General features: G+C 37.9%; 1 protein-coding gene across 6 annotated transcripts in view; it reads left to right on the top strand.

The window, feature by feature from the left end:
* Nucleotides 1-15,900, top strand: part of cramp1 (cramped chromatin regulator homolog 1) — a 71,567-nt gene that overhangs the window by 44,295 nt on the left and 11,372 nt on the right. For all 6 annotated transcript variants that reach the window (XM_069905950.1, XM_069905952.1, XM_069905951.1 and 3 more), the window contains exons 13-18: nt 498-572; nt 1,879-1,957; nt 2,653-2,754; nt 8,671-8,852; nt 11,073-11,286; nt 14,318-14,482. In XM_069905950.1, coding sequence (XP_069762051.1) covers nt 498-572; nt 1,879-1,957; nt 2,653-2,754; nt 8,671-8,852; nt 11,073-11,286; nt 14,318-14,482 — 817 coding nt within the window. The remainder of the gene's footprint in view (nt 1-497; nt 573-1,878; nt 1,958-2,652; nt 2,755-8,670; nt 8,853-11,072; nt 11,287-14,317; nt 14,483-15,900) is intronic.

The following is a 15,900-nucleotide window of genomic DNA, read 5'->3' as shown; positions in this document are numbered from 1 at the left end:
ATTACCACATAAATAAACTAATCATCTATTGTATTCTGCTTGAGGGTCCTGCATGCTAGTGGGTGGGTACGTGTGTGTGCTTAAAAAGAGAAAAATAGGTTGTTGCTGTCCTTGACTGATACAGGATTGGACACTTGGTGAATGTGCTTGGCTGAGAAGCCAATTGTGCGAAGCTACCATCTGCAAGATTGTGACTGAATGCTTCCAAGTCAGAATCCGGCCTAAGAGTTGGATTTGTATTTCTAATGTAATTAATTGTCCATAAAGCACTTTTAATGTGTCCTGGGTACTTGAAAGCCATTACATAAATTACATCATATCCATCTTGTATTATTATTTTTATGACAAATGTAATCCCAATTTAAACAATTGTCTGTTTTATGACAAGCTTTTAAAAACTTAATAGGTGACGTTTCTCAGTGATTATGAAGTACATCTAACGCGTGTGCCTGGGAATCTAGTTCCCTTTGTTGATCACATTCCTGTCGGTATTTCAGAGGCAGCCAGACATCTTCCTGCCCAAGACGAGGAAATTACGAAATAATCGTCCACGCAAGCCGCTGGTAGTTCAGGTAAAGCTGTGTTGAGAACTTAACGTATTTTTTCTTTCCAGTGCTAAATTTTTTACCTTGTTTCTGTATTAACGTGTTAGATGAGTATTACAGCGGAAATTGTGCCTTATTTTGTTAGGCGAATTGAAGTGGACATGGTCTAAACATGGATTGATTTTACTAAAATGTATTCAAGTTCCTATTGGTATTTCTAGCTTTAATATAAGTAGCCTTTGAACATTTAAAAGTATCCATTGACTCAGTTGGTCTCTGTCTTCTAGGTGAAAAATGTTGGAAGTTTAATCTTCCAGTGCAGTATTGAGGGTGTGCTGCTTTGTTACTGTGGTTCAGGTGGACACATAACTATCTATTTTGTTACTGTGGTTCAGGTGGACACACAACTATCTATTTTGTTACTGTGGTTCAGGTGGACACACAACTATCTATTTTGTTACTGTGGTTCAGGTGGACACACAACTATCTATTTTGTTACTGTGGTTCAGGTGGACACATAACTATCTATTTTGTTACTGTGGTTCAGGTGGACACATAACTATCTATTTTGTTACTGTGGTTCAGGTGGACACATAACTATCTATTTCATCAATATGGAGGAGCATTACAATCACCAATGTCCTGACTTGTTTTCATTCAACAATTATTACCAGATCAACAGGTTATCTAGTTTAATCTTATTGCCATCTATGAAACATTAGTCGCATGGAATGGCTGCTCCTTTCTCTTGCCTGGTATTTGTATTTGGGTATAAAAATTAACTTCATTATAAGTTTTGACATTTCTGAATGATTGGTTATATAATTTCTTCTGCATTGAATTAAAAATTCATTAATGATAAGATGAGAAGGAAAAAGGCTGTTTTTTTTTAATTTATTGCCCTCTGGTGCAGAATTATTTTACATGGGTACTAAAGAGTCAAAATTTATGGCCTCAACTGCAATTTGGTTTGGTCAACTGGGTAGAGGCTGAGACCATTTTAATGCACGGTCACAGAAGTTCTGTAGCTCTTTCTGAAAAGTAGATGAGGAAATGATGAGTGAGGAGGGGAAGGTTTAGAGAGTAATTGAAACACAATGACACTGCAAATATTAAAAACCTAAAAGAAAAAAAAATGCTGGAAACTCACAGCAGGTCAATCAAGATCCGTGGAGAAAAATTCCCAGTTCTAGGGAGTAAATACCATTTAAAGAATTACGTTTTAGTTTTCTACTTTTTGAATATAATTTCATAATAAAAGAAGTGCATTGTTTAAACTGAAGATTTTGGATTTTCTTTTGCTGATTGAAACTTTCATGGTTTTTTTTTTCAGAGAACACTGTTGCCACGACCAACTGGAAACTCCTCTCAGCATGTTTGTTCCTTTTCCATTTTGTCCAATTCTGCCACAGGTATCTGTAATAATTCCGATCAATGACATGATGGTTCTTTGGACTTTGCTCACATTTTATAATTTTTATAACTGCTCTACTTGAGATTGTTGTAATTAAGTAGCTGTATCAAAGAATCCCTTTGCATTCATTTATTTTGGCACAATTTTCCATTTGTTTGAAATGAACTTCAAAAGTGAAATATTTTCCAACCACACCATTTGCTGTGACCAAATCCAAAGGTGTCTTCCTGCAATCCTCCTTTAAATTCACTGCAGTTGTAATTACTGGATAATTTTGATTTTTGACCAATGTTTGCATTCCATTTACAACTACTGAAATGCCATTGGTCAAAAATACTAAAAATAAACTACATTTTTGTTGATGTAGCTGCATATTTTGATGACGTGATCTCTTTCCGTTGCAAGAGTGTGTTCAGTATTGAGCGTCAGATAAAAATCAAGTGCTGAAAAGAGCCAACCCATTGCTAAGGCTACTGGTCCAAATCTGTGTTTCTTCCACTAATTTTCATCCCTTCACTAGTCATTGTCTTAGTTTGAACAACATTTGGTATCAACTCTAGGAGATGAACTCGTAGAACAGTGCTTACTGTGCTGAATACCACCTAAACCATGTCATGTTCTTCAATTAATGTTAATAGCACAATATAATTTTTCAAACATGGCTACTTAACTGTGTATCTCCTTCACTCCTAGGTACAGGTTTATTCCGTCCTCTTCAGTCGTCTCTTTCCAAACCTCCTGTAGCTCGCCCAATTGTTCCAAAAGCCATTCCAGCATCCACCACTCAATTGTCCAGTAAGTTGCAATGATTTCAAAGTCAATTTTTTTTAATTGACATTAATTTCAGATGTGTCTGCCTGTCCCGCATTGGACTTGTCAGCCACAAACGAGCCTGCAACTGACGTGGACTTTTACCCCCTCCATAAATCTTCGTCCGCAAAGCCAAGCCAAAGATTTTCTCTCAGCCTAACATTCTCTTTCCTTTGATACATGATGTATGGACTGAACAGAATTGAAGATGAACTTTCTTTACTGAGGAGACTAAATGTTGAAATAATGTACACCTTCACCATTGATCACCTAGGACTGCTAAAACCTGTCTTAATTTTATCATGATTTAAGAAATACTGGATTAAATATTGCTGACCCATGTCTCCCATCCACAGTAAGAATCTTTTATTTAAAAAAAGTGGTAATAGCATTTGTGGAGAAATGCCAAAGGTGACTTTTGAAATCCATGACATTTAATCAGACTTGATGTATTTAATTTGGTTTATCTCACTCCAGAAACTGCCTGGGCTGCTATTTCCACCATTTTCTGTTCATTTTGGGTAGTACTTTAAGGCCATTGAGAATTGCTATCAACTGCTCCAGAGTTGCCAGTTTTGGATGTGGAAGGAAATCCTACTGAAGAAAAGTATCCTGGACTCTAGTGGTGTGATTTGAGTGGATCTTCCTTTGGCAGATGAAGCCCTGCCCCTGATGCAGTCTGAAAACTTTTGACAGCCAGCAAAAGCTTGGCCCCCAACATTGCCAACTGTAAAAGCTGTATGATTTTATTTTTCTAATAGTTTTTAAACAGCTTTGATAGTCAGACATTTAAAAGCAAGTAAAATTTAATAAAATAATTAAGATTTTAAAAGCAAAATTGGTAAATTTAATTTAAAACACAAAAATCATTTTTTTAAAAAAGGGAAATTATCTTAAAAGAACAACCTTCTGTTTTTCTTCCTTATCGACAGCTATGTTATCTGTATAGTAATTAATGGCATCTTTGATCTTGTGCCAGGTCTAATATTTTTTTTAAATAGGTGCAGGAATCAGCTATTCAGCCCTTCAAGTCTACACTGCCATTCAGCCCTTCAAACCTACACAACCATTCAATGACCAGAACTGATTATATGACAACAGTACCCTATTCCTGCTTTTACTCCATACCCCTTGATCCTTCGGCATGAAGGTCACATCAAATCCCCTTTTGAATGTGGCACAGGCCCAAAATCTCAGCAAAATTTGGTTTAATTACTAGACTATTTGGAATCTAGGCAGGATAAACTGACAGTTTTCAAGCTCTGAATCTTTCAGTCGGACATATGACTGCACTTGCATGGATGACCCTGACTTGGCTGTTATTTAAATGGCTCGATGCGGTGATTTTTGAACATCTGATATTGGGAAATTTTTATCCGACTATTTCATCTTCATGTCTCAGTAATTTATGGAGTTTTATATTAGAAGCTAAAAGTTTAATATTTAAAAAATGTAAGATTTGATGCTATCTTTGGTTTTGGGGTGGAAAACAGCATTTTTAATACTGATTTCTACAGCGTTACAGCTACATTATGTACCCATTTATCAATTGTGACATCATCTTTATATATACCTTTCCCTTACTTTACCTGTTACAGTATAACTCCAATTATCCGGATTGGGCCTATTTCAGATAAACTTTTTTTGGAGAACTGGTCAATTTTTAAAAACAGCCCAATAGCAACAGCAAATCTCTTGTGACAGTGTTTAAACAACAAACAACAAGGGAAGGCTTTTTTTTAAACTTTATTTAAAATTTTATGACATGAATAAAATAAAAATTACATTTAAAGAAATAATAAAAAATAAGATCATTAAACTACATCATTAAACTACACAAATTAACCCCCCCAATAATTATAACAACATTAATCATCTAATTTAAAATTAGTCCAACCCTCCCCCAAAATAAAGAGTGAAGAATTAATTAACAATGTTGTAAATAAAATATAAAAAACCCCACTTACAAAAAAAGGATAAAACTTAACAACAAAAAAAATTACTAACAACAAAAAAAAATCAATACTAAAATAATACCCTTAAACATATATTTAAATCAAACATAATACATGTATTTAACAAATGAAATCCACTTTAAAACTAAGTTCAAATATTAAAATCATATATCAACCACATATCTGTTGTACAAAAAATCATAATTAATAATACATAAATACAGAATTTCCATTAATACCAAGTTTCCTTTATAATTCATCGAGAGAACAAAAACATCCCTTAGAAAAACAATCAGATAAACTTTTTATTCCCTTCCCCTCCCCTTATATAAAAAAAAGAAAAAAAAAGTTCAAACTCTTATAAAATTCTCCATATTCTTCATTTATAACATCTTCAAAATTCTTTATCGAAATTAACTTAATTTTATTAAACTCTTCTCCCTCAATGCATTTGTACTTAATTTTCTTCTTTTTCTTATCACCTTTCCCCTCATCTTCCTCTTCATCTAATTCAACATCCTCAATTTTTGACTTATTATCTTCTGTGACATCATCCTCTTAAAAAAGAAAAAAGAGAAACCCCCCCCCAAAAAAAAAGAAAAAAAACCTCCTAATTCCCTCTCAATTACAATCAGAAAACAAAGAGTTTTTTAAAAAAATATTTATTTTTAAAAAATAATTTTAAAAAAACCTTCACTTCTTATTCCAAAAATTAAAAAGAAAAAAAAACAGGTCGGAGGTCACAACTACCTCCTCCTGTTTAAACTGCCCAAAGCGGTAACTCCCCCAAAATATTGGGTGTGAGATAACTCACAGGTAGCTGATGACTTCTGGAAACTAGTGCCCACCCAGTTCCCTCTCCTAACTCCCATTTCATTAAACTATCATCATTATTTAAACTATTTAAACTCTTCTCAAAAAAAAAGATAAAAGATTTATTTTTTTAAATCAACGTTACCACTTGGGTCACCATTGCTTCCATTTCTTTTAAAAAAACTGGATCCCACCTTACATCTCTACTCTCTTTGGAGACCTTGAAGGACTACATCGTTCCTGAAACTGCATGATTGGTAGAGACTGAGCAAAGTCCATAACCTCTTTAGAATTGTCAAAGAACTTTGGCTAATTTCATCTTCAGTACCGCAGAATACCTGAATGTTGCCTTATGTCTTTTTTTCCACAACCGTTCTTTCACAGAATTAAATTCGCGTCGTTGAAACATAATTTCTTGACTCAAATCTTGATAGAAGAAAACAGGATTATTCTGAACCATCAAAGGAGATCTATTTTGCTGGGCATTTCTAATAGCCGTACGTAAAATTGTCTCTCTGTCACAATAGTTTAAACAACGGATCAAAACAGATCTTGGATTCTGTCCTGAAAAAGATTTTCTTCTTAAAACTCTATAAGCACGTTCCAGTATTAAACCTTCAGGGAATTTATCCTGTCCTAACACTCGTGGAATCCATTCAGTAAAACATTTTCTTGGATCTGGTCCTTCTATGCCTTCTGGCAAACCAACAATTTTCACGTTGTTCCGTCTAGATTGATTCTCCAAATAATCAACCTTTTTTCCTAAATTTTTATTTTGGATCTGCAATGTTTCAATTATTCTATTTTCATCTTGCAGTTGATCCTGTGCATCGACTAAACCTTGATCACACATTTCAAATCTTTCAATGGTCTCAAGCTTAAAAGCTCCATTAATGACTTCCGCCATCGCATTAATCTTGGAAATAAACAGGTTCACAAAATTAGCTAAGTGACTCGATATAGAATATATCTTATCTTCAAGATCCTTAACAGACATTTCAACAGAAGTAGATTCAGGCATAATGGGGTCTTGCTGTTCCTTAGAGACCACGGGATCTTCTGTCCCTTCCCTTAATTTAGTATCTTTTCTAGCAGTTTGACTTTGTATAAAAATCCCTCTCAAAGTCCCCCCAGCAATGCCAGGAGACTGAAGATCGGGTTATCTTTAAGCCAAATCTCTTTAATCATCTTCACTGAATCGATGTCTGGAAAAACCGTTGTAATTGAAGATGCATTTTGCAGCGCCACCACTGTAGCAGTCGAATAACAGCTCTTTAACTCTCCAGCTGGTGGCGCCCCAGCTGATTCAACTGTCAAAGTCTCAGTAACAGCACTCACAGTGGCCATTGTGTGAAATACTGGCACCCGTCCAGCCCTTTGTTCTGAAAGCTGTTGAGTGCGACCTTCAGAGAGCCTCACCGGCTTAAAACGGAGTTTCAATGCCGAACTCTGTACGTCTTCCTCTGGATCCATTCTACGCTGAGTCCTGGCTTCTTGTAAACAAGTAGGCCCAGACAATTTCAGAAAATGTAGTTTTTTAACAGTCTGTTGATGTTTTCTTTTACCTTTTTTTTTGCATATAAACCATTAGGCACTAATCCAACACCTTATTATTTATAAACTTTTAAAAGAACTTTAACGGGCACTTAAAGACAAAAAATAAATCAGAGTCAGGAGAGGTCTGGAAGGCACATCTGTTCCCTACGCCATCTTGCCACGCCCCCCAAGGGAAGGCTTTTTAAGCATTAAAATAATTTTTCTCACCAAAAAAATGATGGCTAACACCAATCACCAACACCTTCCCACCGAGGCCCTGCTCCTGCCCAGGAACCCGATGCCCCCACTTTTGGATTTTGGATCAATGAGGATTTCTGATTTGTTTGGGATGTCTTCATTGATCCAAAATTTTTAAAAATTAGGGTTTTTGAGAATCCAACAATTACCTGGACTACTCGTCCTCACACCCTGTCCCTTGCAAGGACTCCATCCCTTCTCTGAATTTCCCCCATCTTCGCTGCATCTGCTCCCAAGATGAGGTCTGCCAGTCCAGAGCCTCTGAAATATCTGCCTTCCACAAAAGTGGCTTCCCCTCCACCACTATTAACTCTGCCCTCACCTGCATCTCCTCCAGTCTCTGCTCATCTGCCCTAGCCCCCACCACCCCCCATCCCCAGAAACAATCAACACCGAATCCCCCTCATCCTCACCTACCACCCCACCAGCCTTCGTATCCAACACATCCACCGAAATTTCTGGCACTTACTACACCACCACCAGACACATTTTTCCTTCTCCTCCCCTCTCAGACTTCTATAGGGATGACTCCCTCCATGACTCCCTTGTGCATTCTTCCCAACCCACTCCATCACCCCCTGGCACCTTCCACTGTGGTTGTAGGAGGTGTAATACCTGCAGCCACACTTCCTTCCTCACCACGGTCCAAGGTCCCAAACAGACCTTTCAGGTGAAGCAACACTTCACCTGTATCTCCAAAAAACTTGTTTACTGCATCCTGTGCACCCTCTGTGGCCTTCTCTGCATTGGAGAGACCGGTCGCAGATTAGGAGATTGCTTCACCCAGCACCTCCTCTCCGTCTGCAACAAAATTGACCTCCCTGTAGCCAACCATTTCAATTCTGAATCATGCTCTCAAGGTCACGTGTCTGTCCATGGCCTTTCACACTACCCCACCTTGACCACCCACAGATTGGAGGACCAACATCTCATTTTTTGTCTGGTCCCCTTCCAACCACAGGGGATGAACATCGAGTTCACTGCATTCCACTAATCAGCTTCCTTTTATCCCCCTTCTTCCCCCCCCACTTAACTAGTTATTCCAGTTCCTACTACCTTTCTCTCTCCACCTAGCCTAGACTCCCTCCTCTCCACCTATCATTTCCCACCCTCGCCACCATCACTCCCTTCCCCCTTTTGTTCAGACATCTCTCATGTTCCCCCTACACCTTGATGAAAGGCACAAGCCCGAAATATTGGTGATGTATCTTCACCTTTGCTACATATAGGCACTGTTTAGCCTGCTGAGTTTCTCCAGCATTTGTGGTTTTTTTAAACAGTAATTTCCTTGTTGCTTCAGTAAAAGTGTATCATGAATACAGAATTTCTCTTCAACCAGGTGCAATCGACATGGCAGCAAAGTCAGCAGGTATAATTCCAGGCAGCCCAGTCCAGGCTCTTGACACAGAAGAGTCACAAGATTTGACTTCTCTGTCAAATGAAGATGTTTCCATGTTGACCTCAGATCAGAATTTACCCTCAGACCATGAGAATGGAAGTACACCAGCAACCTTGACAGGGGTGAGTGCCATTTACTATTAACACAGGTCATTATGCACTGCAAGCTTTTCCTTGTAGCTGTGCTTATTCAAGTTCTGAAACATATCTGCAATGAATGCATAACAGTGAAAGATAATTGACTTATTGCTTTGAGTTTGGTTGTTTCTCAATTCTCAGTAAGACTTTAAGAACACAAAATCAGAGAAAATCTCAGCCTGTCAGACAGCATCAGTAGAAAGAGAAGCAAAGTTTATATTTCAGGTGAGAGTGAGAAGAGAAAAAATGAGTTAATTTTACATTGCTGTAAGATTGTGGGGTACACAAAAAAAAAACAAAGGAAGTATCTTTAGTAGGAGGTGCCAAGTGGTCACATGATAAGTTGTTGATAGTGTGATGGATTATGTTATACTTTATATTGTATATAGATATGTTTTAAAGGAGATAAATTGTGGGGTTTTTTTAGTTTAGTCACAAAAAGATAGAAACACTTCACAACACAGATTTCATTTAAAATGCCAGAGCTCTGCTCAAGCCAGACACTCCAGTGCCTTTGTAAAGACAATGGAAACTGCTTCACTGAAGGACTTCACAAGTAGGTGTTTATTGGACATGCTATGGAGTAATGGATTATTGTTTTGGAAAGCAACAGATGGATGGACTCAGAAGATTGGGTATGGTGCCACAGTCTGTTTGAATGCAGTTTGCTGTTCTAGGAAGGTCATGTGGTTTTACAAGCAGACAGAGCCAAACAGGTTTTTTTCTCTGAGTGTGACAGAGAGAGAAAGAGAGAGAGCTGGTTTTCTGCAGTGGCTTTTGGAAGCTTGTTTGAAACCCCATTTTGAAGACTGGTTGTGAGTTCTTAGTTCAGCCTGTTCAAAGCCCTTGTGGTCCATACAGGAGGAGATGTCTGGCTGTATAATGTTTTGTCTGAGATAAGGGAAACAGAAAAGGAGCTCTGTGGTAACCTGAATAATAAAGGTTCTTATCTGGAAAACCCCGATGGGGCACATTTCTTTGGCAAGACACTGAAGTGGCTGATCGGATGGAATCAGTTTGTGTGTGGCCATCGAGCAACAAATCTCTCTCTGAAAACTGACAAGAACTTTCCTGAGTGGAAACCACTTACCTTTCAAGCACTGCCTGGTGAAGATTCATAAATGTTAAATTCTATGCACAGTATAAGAATTGCCTGATACCATTGAACTTGGAGGAGTGAGAATGGACAGATTGCCTGTGTCAATGAAGAGAGAAAAACTCCACCAGTATCAGAAATGGATATGCTACAAAAGAACTGACAAGTTCTAATACAAAACCAAAAGTTATCCAAAATTAATGAGTTCAGTAACATGCATAGATGGGCAAGGTTTTGTCACACTTGTAGTAATGTTCACTTGTGAAATAGCTCCTCATCTTCCAGACTCGATATTAAATTTAACAATTTAAGGTAACGTGCTTCTCTTAGTTTCTCTCTAACTTCTCTCCTTAACCATCAACCGTGTATCCTTGAAGCAACCCTGGCCTCGCCTCATCTTCTCCAACTCTCTTAAAACTAACTTGTTTCCACTTTCCCAATTCTGACAGTCTTCAACCTGGAATGTTTAAATTTGTTACTCTTCCCACAAATACTTCCTGACCTGCTGAGTGTTTCCAGCACTTTCTGTTTGTATTTCAGATTACCAGCATCTGCAGTTTTCATTTATGAAAGTGAGTTTCTTGAAATTGTTGAATTGATATTGCATCTGAAATGCTACAAATTAAAAATTGGCTTACATTGGGCCTCGTTTATAAAAAAAAAGACTACAAACAAAAAGGTTAAAAATGCAAGGTTAAAGTGACAGGCAATTGGAAGCAGAGTCATTCTTGCATACTGAATGCAGGAGCAGTGGAAAATGGTCATTCAGTTGTGGTTTGCTTTCTCCAGTGTAAAGGAAACCACACTGAGCATCAAATGCAGTATACTTAAATCATAATTCTGTTGAATTGCAGATTGTTCTTGGGGAGGGTTGCTCAAGGACTCATGAATCACATGTATTTTCTTGTATTACTAAATTAACACATCTATGAACAGCTTAGAAGTAAGACTAAATGGCTTGTGACTGAATATTTAAAAAAAATCTTTATTTAAAAAAAACTACTGTGCAAGTACATATTTTGTATTAAAAGTATATATGCATGTATACAAATGCACACATACACAAATTAGATGTATCTATAATAAAATAGATTTTTCTTTCTGCACAGGGAGATATTGAAAAACACACGCCTCAGAATGATCTATCCTCTCCTTCAGGTGAAACCTCTAACACTTTGTTCACTTCTCCACCAAATGTCTCGGCACTCCTTGATATTTCACTGCCAGGACCTCCAGATGACACGTTGTCCCAGGGTGGACCCCATAGTCAAATCAGTGATTCGATCATTGAACTTGCTATCAACTCCACTCAGTATGTTGGTGGTAAGTGGAAGAATAATGTTCCCTGACTGTTATGTGAGGCATTACAGCAAAAATTAGTTTTTAAAAATGTGAAATGTTTAAGCACTCTTGCACAAATGTTACATGTAGAATAACAAAGCAGCATTTGGAATTTAATGTAATGTAACATAACCATCTAACCATTGACGGAGCGGAAACAGGCCATGTGGGCCTTTCAAGTCCGCACCGGTTCACTGATTTTGTGCGCCCTCTTCAGGCATTGGTCCCGGTAGATCTTCATTCAATAATGATGGGCGAATTCAATGCAGGAGGAATCAGATCATAGCAAAACTATGAGCAAACAGATTGGCTGTCTGTGTACCAAAAATAGTAAAACTTAACATGATTTCAGTTTCAGCACGAAATGGCTGGAAATGTTATTTTGCATATGTCTTATTTGTACTTTGCACATCATAAGAAACAGGAATAAACTGTTTCCCTCCTTTTGCCCTCTTTGTCGATTACAATCAGTGCTAATTTTTACCTTGATGTACCTCCCGCACTATCTCCATATTCCTTGATTCCCATGAAATGTAAATAACCTATTTTCTGTCTTGAATATACCCCATGTCTGCCGTCCTCTTGATTCCAAATTCCAAAGACTCACTAAATTCTTGGTTAAGAGTTTGGTTTTTCCCCTGAGTGGTTGACTCCTTATTTTCAGAATATAACCCCTGGTTCTCACTATTCCAGTCATGGAAAATATCTACTCGCATAAATTGGATCGCCTCGTGTTCTTCCAAATGAGAAATGTCTCTGAAGAGACTCCAGCTTTGCTTTCTCTGATTGTTGGGTCTGCCAGGCAATGATGACTCTTTGTTTGCCTTATGGCAGACAAATGTGGAAGTATATCATGTAAATTATATATTTTTTTTATTACATGACAATAAAAGGAACCTTTAGAAAGAATAGGGCCAGTCATTTTAATTACTCTTCACATAACATACTTGCCATCCATAGAATCAATCTGGTGAATATTCACTGTACTCCATTTTTACATAGGCCAGACTTGTAGGGTTTCATCAATACACTATATAATTGGGTCATTGCTCTTGTTCGCAAATCTTTCTGCAGGGAAGGCCAACACATCATTTCCCTTCCTAATTCATGACTTGATTTGCTTGTTAACTTCTTGTTTTATGTTCAAGAACACCCAGTTCTTTCTGAATATCAGTTCCTTTCAATCCCTCATCATTTAAAAATTATTCTCTATTTTTCTGGCAAAGTGGATTACTTGACATTTTTTCCACTTATATTTCTCACCATGATTTTTCCTATTCACTGTTTCCACGCATATCTTTATTGCACGAACTGCCACGTGATTTCTATTGTTACATCTGATTCATATCAGTATGGAAACGAGCCATTCAGCCCACCACATCCTTACAAACCAGTGGGAATCCATCTATAATTAATCTCATCTTCCAGGGCTTTAATCACCAAGGCATAGACTATGGGAGAGGTGTTCATACGCAATTTTTAAATGCTGTTAGCAACTACCCACCACACTCTTAGGCCATGCATGCCAGGTACTCAGCTCTGTAAATATCTTACTCTTGCACTTTTTGTATGTCCTTTAGTTTTATCCATCTCTAATGAGAATAGTTTCATGCAGTCCAGCCTGTCTGTAATTTCATAGTTTAACAAACCTTATTTATTGCCACTCTTTATCACTTCCAATCAAGGGAAAACAGACTTAGTCTCTCCTCCTAACTGCATACCTCCAAGTCTGGCAACATCATTGATGTATTCCTCCAGCTCTAAACACAACATCCAAACCCAAAATTCACCTAATCTGTCCAATAACCAATCCTCAAGCCATCTTTGTGTATATATAAGAACATTAAAAAATTAGCAGAAGTAAGCCATTTGGCCAATTAATAAGATCGAGGCTGATTTGGCCTGGACTCATCTCCCCCTACCTGTTTCATAACCCTTAATTCCTCCAATTTGCAAAAAAATCTATCCATCCATCCTATCTACATTTTAAATTTTTTCAAATAGGTAGCTTCCATTGCTTTTCCAACAGAGAATTCCATAGATTCACCACTCAGGCAAACACAGTTCCTCCTCATCTCCATGACATGTACTCCTTCGAATCCCTGGTTCTAATCTCACCGACCAATCGAAACAATTTTTCAGCCTCTATCCCTTTCATAATTTTATAGAAAGATCCTCTCTCATTCTTCTGAATTTCAGCAAGTACAATCCCAGATGACTCAAACTCTCCTCACAGGCTAAACCTCCCATCTCCAGAATCAACTTGATGAACTGCTTCTGCACCCCCTCCAAAGCCAGTACATCCTTTCTCAAGTCAGGATACCAGAGCTGCACACAGCCCTGTATAGTTGCAGCAGAATCTCCCTGATTTTAAATTTAGTCCCAGCAATGAAGGCTGCATTTTATTTTCCTCTTGATTTCCTATTGCACCTGCAAACCAATCTTGTATGATTCATGCAAAGGTACTCCAAGTCCCTCTCCATGATAGCATGCTGCAATCTTTCACCATTTAAGTAACAATGTGTTCTTTATTTCCTTCCAAAGTGGATGACCTCACATTTACCAACATTGTACTCCATCTACCAGACCCTCAACCGCTCGCTTAACCTATGCACTCTTATTTTAATATTTTATTGTCAAGCACCCTCCAAATACACTGCAGTACAGGGGTGCCTTATTCTAAGTTACAACCTCAATAGCAGATTTGTCATGCATGATTTTCCTTTCATACATCCTTGTTAACAATTTGAAAGGATTTTCCTTACTGAAGATGTTAAGGTAACTTTTATAGTTGCTGTTTTATCTCTCTCTCATTGTGTAATTGCTGATCTAATTTATCATGTTATTATCAAACAGCTATTAGTGACCATCAATTAAGGCTATAACATTCCTTAAATAATTTGTATAATATTTTAACTGGTTTTTACAGCTAATTAAATACTTTCAAAGAGTAGTCAATAATTCACTTGTTGGATTGGCATCTAATGCAAATCAATTTATTTCTTTTGATAAGGTGATGGTTCTTCTCTCTCCCTCACAAAACTGAATGGTAATGACAACTCTAAGAATCTCACATCTCCACCAGCCAGTCCTCAACGCAATTGGATTCCCTCTCCTACCCATGATCCACAGTGGTATCCAACTGATTCTGGTGATTCTTCTTTGGGTAGTCTGTTGTGTAAGTGTATTTAATTGTCCTCTTAAAATTTTGTCCCATATATAATTCGCATTCCTTAAACAATTAAAAGTAGTTTATAAGGTCTCAGTCACATTTTGGATTCATCGTAAATAGTGGCTTGTGTTTTTCAGTTCCAAATCCTTTATTCCAGATTCCTAGAGCCAATGAAAGGTTCAGATTACTGTCTTCCAGTAAGCAACAACATAATGTAGATGTGGTAATGTGGTATTGATCTCAGTTTAGTTCAAATATCCTTTATTCTGCTTCTTTTAAGACAGTTCACTATTTCTTCAATTGACTCACTTGGCTTCCTCCAGTTTGTCAGTCATAGAGCTGTACAGTAATGAAACAGGCCCTTCAGCCCAAATCATGCATGCTAACCAAATTTTCTATTCAGGTTTATTGTCATCTGATTGTAACAAGTACAACCCAATGAAACAACGTTCTCTGGTCCTCTGTACAAAACATGCAGACATACAACCAGACATAACACACATACAAACAATACATATGCAGGGCAAATATATTTAAATAATTTTTATTTTGTGAATGTTAGTCTCTGATGGTTAGTGTGAGCAGTTTTCTTTGGTGATTGGGTATTCTTACTGCTTGCGGGAAGAAGCTTTTCTCAGCCAGGTTGTGGTAGTCCTGATACTCCTGTATATCTTTCCTGATGAGAGTAGCTGAAAGATGCTGTGTGTAGGGTGGTTGGGGTCCTCAACAATTTTGCACACCCTCTTCAGACAACAATCCTGGTAGATCATGTTGATGGTGTGGAGAAGTGGGTGGCCCCAGTGATCCTCTCTCCCACTCTTATGGTCCTCCAGATTTGCCTCTGATCTAACTCTGTACAGCAGCCATACCACAATGTGATGCAGTGGACCAGGACAATCTCCATGGAGCTTCTGTAGAAGGTTCCCATGATGGTGGGCCAATAGTCTTGCCCACTTCAGTCTTCTCAGGAAGTGCAGTTGCTCTTGTGCCTTCCTGACAATTGAGGAGATGTTGTATGTCCAGGATAGGGCACTTGTTAAATGGACTTCAACGAACCTGGTGCTCTCTACTCTCCACTGTCGAGTATTGATGTGTAGTGGAAGGTGGTCGTTCTTGGTCCTCCTGAAGTCCACAATCATCTCTCCTTCATCTTGTCCACGTTGAGAATCCGGTTGTTATTCTTACACCATATCACAAAATTTTCCACCTCTTCTATGTAGAGCGACTCATCGTCGCTGATGAGGCCGACTATATAAGTTTAGTCCCATTTGGCATATATCCTCTAAACCTTCTTATCTATAAACCTGTCCAAATGTCTTAAATGTCATAATTGTGTATGTCTCTTCAACTTCTTACGGCAGCTCGTTCCATATGTGCACCACACTCTATGGAAAAAGTTGCCCCTCGGAATTCTTTTAAATCTT

Source organism: Narcine bancroftii, chromosome 12 (assembly GCF_036971445.1).
Source record: "Narcine bancroftii isolate sNarBan1 chromosome 12, sNarBan1.hap1, whole genome shotgun sequence".
Classification (NCBI taxonomy): domain Eukaryota; kingdom Metazoa; phylum Chordata; class Chondrichthyes; order Torpediniformes; family Narcinidae; genus Narcine; species Narcine bancroftii.
This window is presented reverse-complemented; position numbering and strand designations above follow the sequence as displayed.